General features: G+C 40.5%; 1 protein-coding gene across 1 annotated transcript in view; it reads right to left on the reverse strand.

The window, feature by feature from the left end:
- nfatc3a (nuclear factor of activated T cells 3a) overlaps nucleotides 1-6,963 on the reverse strand; it is a 73,310-nt gene extending 66,347 nt beyond the window's left edge. The window contains exon 1 of the mRNA XM_078282699.1: nucleotides 6,456-6,963. Coding sequence (XP_078138825.1) covers nucleotides 6,456-6,546 — 91 coding nt within the window. The 5' untranslated portion in view covers nucleotides 6,547-6,963. The remainder of the gene's footprint in view (nucleotides 1-6,455) is intronic.
- Nucleotides 6,964-7,607: the final 644 nt, after the last annotated feature.

Here is a 7,607-nt window from a genome sequence, read left to right on the forward strand (position 1 = left end):
ACTCTCTTTGGGAGCTCAAAATAGTCCACCATGAGAGCGATGTAATTTCAGTCTTTCCCACGACAAGGACTGAGAGGACCGAGCCAGTGGTCCAGAGAAGCAGGGCAATGACAACAACTTAAGCAAGGACAAAAGAGCTTTCTCCACTAGCTGCTGTCAGCCTGACAATTTCAGAAACTGTCTTTTTGAGACTATGCCTCGACGTGCTACAATATCAGACCACGAAAATGTCAATCCCACAGGTACAAGATAAGAAAATGTCACTGCATGACAGAGCCGAATCAAACCTGACTAGTTACTGAGCGGTGGTGGCGACTGCTGGCATCTGGAGATTTCATTAGCCTAGATCAGACTCTCTGATGTCAATGGTGGTCTCTCTCACATCCTGAGAAAGCAGAGAGAGAGAGAGAGGAAAGAAGCCTCAGCGGTCCTGGTGGTGGGTCTGCAATGTTCTGTGCTGGTGTGGTGACAACCGACAAACCAACAAACTGTTCCTTCAAGCACGGAAAAACGATTTTTTTAAAAAAACAAAAACAAAAAAACAAGTCAACAAAGATGGAAATAAAAATAAACAAAAAGAGAGAAAGGTGTGAGGAGGAGGAGTGAGCAAACAAAAATACTGTTCACGTTCTCCTTAACAGCAGGGAGACAGCGGCCCGCTCCCCTCTCCTTTCATTCCACCCTGCCATCTGAACCCCACATGGCATGTCTGGGCAGAGAGCCAAACACCTCCACTATGGATCCACTACTCTGCCACCCATAAAGGGCACATTTGCCCCCCTGCCTCATACCACCTCTGCCACCCAATGAGGCCGCTGCTCGTGACCCGCGTAACCCTAACTCACCATTGCCTAATTCTGCCACTCTCAACGCCACTTCACTGTAGGCACTCTCCCACAACTGGGATAAGTGGTACTTTAAGGGATATGGCCAATTCAAATGTTTGGAGGCCATTGCTTGTGGCCTGTGTCACCGTCACACACTAGTACCTAATTCTACCACTTTCAGTGCAATTTGTTTCACCGTGACAGTTAGTTGTAGGCTAAAGGGTGGAAAGGTCAGCGACCAACAGCCCATATGCATAAAGTTGCTAAGAACATGAACAACCAAGAGACCAGTTTACCTCTTAACAGTCTAGTTTGAAATACTGAATTTTACTCTCTCATTCTTCTGCGCCATGCACCTGTACGGGGCCCGGGACTGGCCATTGGGAGAGAAAAAAAGTTATATCGAGTCCACGATTTACTGTAACATGCGCACGTTTTAGTCCATTCATGCGCACGAGATACAATTTGTTCCCTCGATTTCGTTAAACTGTGTATTTTAGGAAAAAATGCAACTTAAAAGGTACCTTTTAGGTATTAGATATGCCTAGTAAGGATTTGGTATGTTAATATCCATTGTCTGTTTACACTGAATGGGCATATCCCCCAATTGCAACATATTTAACCTTCAGGCCATGTAAACACAATCAGGTGGCTGCAACACACCCAGGACAGCGCCACATTTAAACATAATCACCAATATGTGCACTTGACTCTTTATAAGCTCATGAAGAGCGCATGTATTATATATCGAGAGGACGATATCACTATTTCGAGGGCACGTTTTGGCAATTTGTACGCACATGAAGAGGAAATCGAGGGAACGAATTGTATCTCGTGTGCACGAATAAACCAAAACAAGGGCTCATTTTAACCAGATCGAGGGAATGAATTGTATCTTGTGCGCACGAAAAAAGAAAACGAGAGCTCGAATTGCATATCATGCGCACGTTACAGTAAATCGTGGCCACGACATAAATTATTTTTCTCCCGTTGGCCACTCCCGGGCTCCGTACACCTGTTAACAATGTGAAAAAATCACCTTCATTATTAGCACTCCTAAATGAAACCAATGGGTGCCACTAGCCACAAGCTAAATGGTAAACGATGCACAATTTTTTAAATGAGGAATGCTAACAATGCAAACAAGCAGGTTTTCAGGTTGCTGAAGTAGGAACATAAAAGCCTTTCCCACAATGTAACAAACTGGACAAAAGCCCAAAACTGCAAATCATTTTCTTACAATGAATGGGTGAAAACAGTATTGTTCCAGCTGATGTGTGGTGAGCGTTCTGGCGCAAACTGGCTGCCATGCATCACCCAGGTGATGAGTTGAGTAAATGTAATCAATTATTATTAATTAATTAATACTTCAGAAGCCGAGCTCAGCCAAAACACAAACATTTATGTGAGAAATTCTGTCCGGCCTAACCCAAGCCAAGTTCTTTGGGTCCTGTTTGGTCCAGTCAGGTTTGGGCAAGTCAAACCTGTTCTGTAGCGGAGTGAAGTGTTCTGTAAAGCTGAACATTAAAGGCTACTTCAACCATCTCCTCTAGAGTAAACTAGATGATAAGGCAAATGCCTAAAAAATAATATGTCCTTTAAGATGCAATTACTATTAACTAAAACTATTCAGTGATAGCCAAAAGATGATGTCAACCTAAATATATTAATTATAGGGTTATTTCCCTTGCTAACTGCCTTACTATACAGACATGCTGACAGTAATTCTGGGAGATTGGTCTGAACTGGTTCATAAATACTAAATTTAAATATGCCAGTGTTGTAAATGTATTCAGCTTTAGTTTAGCCTTGATTTAAAAACCTATTATTTTTCCTCCCCCAAAAATTTTTCAGTGAGATGTGAATAATCGGTACACTATCTCACTTTTCCAGTTAAGGGTGAGTTCATAGCGGGATTTGTGCTTCTATTCAACTGGCATTATACATTTAAAAGGGGAAAACCCTTAAGTTCGCCTGATGCCTCTGAATGGAACAGTGGAATGTTTCACTTCAAAGGGAAGTCTGTTTCCTGAACAACAAATCACTCATGATAGAGTAAGAGACATACAGAGAAAAAGAGAGACAGACAGACAGAGAGACAGAGAGAGAGAAGAGGAAAGAAAGAGAGAGAAACAGAGAAGTAGGGGTGGGCTGGCAGGCAGCAACATAGACTGTGGTTGGACTTGAGAGTGAAGGAATAGGGGGAGACCTTATTGCTTAGAGTGTCCTCTCAATGGCTCCACACCTAGCCTACTTTTACTATTCAGCTGCATAAACTGAGAAGATGAAGAAGAGAAAATATTTAGAGCAGCGATGTTGAAGAGAGGCTAACATCTATCACGGACAGTAGCCTCGTAGTCCCATAATATGCACTCTCTCAGAAAGAAAAGTACGATATGGTAACTTTTGGTACTGGAATTGAAAAAGAAAAGAGAAAGAGTGGTACTTGTGATGCCGGAGAGCCAGAATGGATCTGAAAGTTATTGTTTCTAAGACTTCTGTGAGAAGTAACCTCTCCTTTCCCCCACAACACCTCTTGAAATCAATTGAAAGTCTTGGTTTACTTGAGGATTGGCTGTGTGCATATTAAAATAGTTAATTATAATAATCACAGTCCAATTCAAGCAACATACAACAATAAGAGGCTCAGCGGAAGAGAAACCTGTCAGATATGCACAGTAGAGGTTCTCCAAGTTGTTACAAAAACAAGCCCTGACTTGAGTCTGGCCTGCAGAGAAGGAGACCAATTCAACTCAGGAGTGTGCAACTCACTGTTACTCTGGCTGTGTGATCCTGTATTACACTCCAGTTATTAATGTGGACAGGCGCTCCCCTTTTGGGCCAAGTCATACAGTCCGGACCAGATTAAAACCACTTGCACAGTGGCGCTTTTATTCCTACGCTTATTCCAACTGCAGTTTTTCCCCTTGCCCCATCTCCAAATTAAACTTCTTTTTTAATCTAGGGAAAAATTGATTGAAGATTGTGAGCACCAGCCAAGCCTTCTTGGACTCATTACTTTGCCATAGTTTCATGAAAAGGACACAGTCTGAGTATTCAATGGAACCAGGGATTTAGGCCCAAAGACAGCAAAAAATGATGAAGCTCAACTTAGCGTGGATGAGCGGCCGCGGCGTATGCCATGTATTCATAACTTTGTGGGTTCAAATTCAGCTCATGACCTTCGTCACATGTTATCCCAGCTCTCTCCCATCTTTTCTGACACACTCTCCATTGTATTCTATCTAACAAAGCAGAAAGGTGGTGCAAATATCAAAAAGGGAACACATAGAGAGTAAGGTCTGATTGGCTAACCACGAAGAAACACAATGAACAGTATAGGAATTTACAAAGTTATAAAAATATAAAATGAATTTTAACAAAAAATAAATAAATACGTTTCTACCCTAATATTGGCAGCTATTTCTGTCTCCACAGAAAACAATTACTTTTCTCATTGTTTACTGGAAATATTGCTCTTAGAAATTAATGAAAAGATAAAAAAAAAAAAAAAAAAAAACAACAAACGTTTATTAAGATGCTTGAATAGCCAAAGTTTCAAAGTTTAGTTTCCAATTATAATATTTAGCTACTGGAAAAGAATCCAGAATATTTGGGCTATCAAATAAAGCCATTAATTGCCTTAATTCACATTTCTCCATAATGAAGACTCTGTTGATAGTTTGCTTACTTTCTACTATTATTCTATTACTAGGCCCTCATTTTAATTATTCAATTACCTTTCATTTCAAAACAAACAAGCAAAACAAAGCCAGGCCGCCGCATAATCTATTTCATTCTCTTCTTATCTCTCTTCTCTATTATGATATTAACTAAGACATTTTAATACTATTAAAAGAAAAGAAAAACTAGCCTATCCCTCAATTCTTTTGAAGTTGTTAGCATTGTATTATTGTCCCATGTATTTGCAATCATGGTAAATTATAAATGCTGACTTATTTTACTGTTTGCAGTTATTTTAAGTTGCTTTGGAATATGAATATCACATTAGGGGAGATGTATCCTGAGGGCAAGAGAAGTGGGTTTATGACTGGTATATCACTAGTTTAAATCTGTCTTACTTGCAAAGTTAGATAAGATTGTTTTTTAGTTAAGTTTCCTCAATACTGTAAGTGTAAACACTGTATGTCTCCATCATGCATGTGCTCCTTATATTTGTGACATCCAGCACCTGAAACAATTTTTTTCATCAAGCACCCACAGTGATTAATGTATTCAGAATTTCAATGGCAATTTGATCTCTAAGCTTCAAAGGTCAACATAGTTTTCAAATATAAAAGACTGACTGAACACAAGCCAAGGGGGACCTGCCAAAGCAGCTAATAGAATTGGCAAACTTAACCAGACACAGCCAAAATTTACCTGCAGCGGCTAGAGATAATTTCAAACTTTTGTGACTCCGAAAGTTCAGGTCCCCCGTTGAAGTCAAATTGTGCACAGTATGACTGTGTTTTAGTTTGTAACTTTGCCAAGGTGCAATGATAAAGACCACCTCACCTCCAAGTGTACCCTCTCATCTGAAAAGGTGACTATCTCTGAGGTCTTGGGTCACTTCATGGACAGAGGTTAGCAGTTTAATTCACACTGGGGGGTTCCCATATTAAAAATATAACAGCTCACAACACTGGAATGGTACTTGTGTCATTATATTATTTCCTATATTCTACTATAAATTACTGTCTATTTTTTTTCCTTTTTTTACATTAGTGTGATTGGTTAGTTATGGACCTGATAGAAGCAAACTGCCTGACTGAGCTAAGTTAACCACTAGTTAACTGTGTATGAAGACAACATTGCACAAATTGTCTCTGTGCCTGTGCATAATTGTAATTGTGAATTGTTCATATTAGGCAACATTAAACAATATTCTTAAACAACTTCAAGGTTGTTTTAGAAATTGTGTGATGCTTATTAAATTACACGAATTACACGGATTTGACCCAATTTAACATTTGTTGTTTACAGTCAAATAACACCGTCTACAATGTGTCACAACAACATTACTACACCATGCATGTCCTAGTTGTACTTTGCAAACAACTAACGACTACTGGACAAAATGTTGTATGTTGTGACATTATTATCGTGCTCTACTTTGTTGCAATGTGTGATAGTAACATTCAAAAATGTTGTTACCTTTCTCAGTCACACTACATTACTATCAACCATGCTAACACTGTCGCAGCCCCTCCAGAGTTACACGGCATTCATTCATGCTATCTGTTGCAAAAACGCAAAAGTGTTTCACAAGTTTTCACTGGGTTTTCAGCTAAAATAACAGCATACGGCAATAACAGCACTAGTGCTAACCAGCTAGCATACCAAGCTAATGACAGCTGCTGTCTCGGGCACTTGCTCGGCGAGCGGCACGATAGAAAAGACCGGTGATATTTTAATATTTCAGTTTCTCAGAATGCTTGTTATGGTCGGTTCCTCTTTTATAGGGTGCACACAGTATGGAGCTGCTGCTGAACGCGGCCAGGCTAACTCTAGGGTAAGTAGTTAGTTGGTAACTAACGTTACAACACATTGTGCCCCAAGTTTACTACCAGTAACGTTACATACAGTATAAACTGTGCCACTGGGCACAGAGGAACACACACTGACCTGCGGGGCCTAACGGCTGCTGTTGCCCGTCCTCTCCGAAGATCAGTCTGAAGTCCAGCTCCTCATTGCCGGTGCAGTTTGCAGTAGTCATCGGGTTTGACAGCTCGGGTTTTACCCCGCCACTCGACCGTCGACGGCTAGAGCAATGCTCCCCTAAAATGTCACAACATTTACCGCCTGCAACACCGCCAAACTTCAACTTTTGTTTATGTAGCTCATGAACTTCTAGCGATAAGCGAACGTGTCTTTTCCCCTTCTTTAGCTAACAAATCCAAAACACGGTCCGCTCCTCTCCTCCGGCAGTTTACTAGCGAAATTCTGGCTTCAACTTCAGAGAAAGTCGCCTGGCACTCGTCTCTCTCTCTCTCTCTCTCTCTCTTTCTCTCTCGCTCTCTCTCTCTCTACCAAGGCAACAAGGAACTGCTTGCTCTACCAGTGTTTGATGTCAATTGCAAAGGCGATGAGTTGTCCGCAAAATTGCCTTGCTCTCTCTTTCTCTCTCTCTCTCTCTCTCTCTCTCTGACTGGAGCTCCTATCCCAACTTTTACTAACAGCGCGTGACAGGGCAGTTCCAGCGGTGACGTCAACAGAAAACACACACACACACGCACACAGTGAAATGGGTAATACGGTCAAGTGCTCCAATGTAGTTTGTAAACAGGTTATTAAAGCATTACAAACTCACCAGCCTCAAATGTATACTGAATCATACATGTCTAACTATACCTATAGCCAATGTTTCAAAACAGTTAAGCAATAGGTTTTTAACCAACAGGCAAACATTGACACTGAATTGTACAGTATGCGTGCAGTAATCTTTTTTAACCGTTTACCCAAAATCTAGAACTGTTTCATCTGATCTCTAATTTTTTGTATTCCTCTAATAATAATAGAGGTGAGTGCTCTAATTATTTCTAATAATCATTACTTTTTTATCTTCCAGAAACTAAGCTGTCAAACCAAACAAGAATATGTGAAAGTGCACAAAACTTTCAATTTGAGTGTAACCGTACAATAAGTGGGTCTTGCATCCACTTTGCTCTATTTAATTGGTCCTCCATTCTCTTCCAGCCACCCACCATTAGATTACACCAGATTGTGATTGACCCTCAATTCCGCCTCTCAACTGTATATTATGTGGCACCAATCCAA

This window comes from Centroberyx gerrardi, chromosome 1 (assembly GCF_048128805.1).
Source record: "Centroberyx gerrardi isolate f3 chromosome 1, fCenGer3.hap1.cur.20231027, whole genome shotgun sequence".
In the NCBI taxonomy this organism is placed as follows: domain Eukaryota; kingdom Metazoa; phylum Chordata; class Actinopteri; order Beryciformes; family Berycidae; genus Centroberyx; species Centroberyx gerrardi.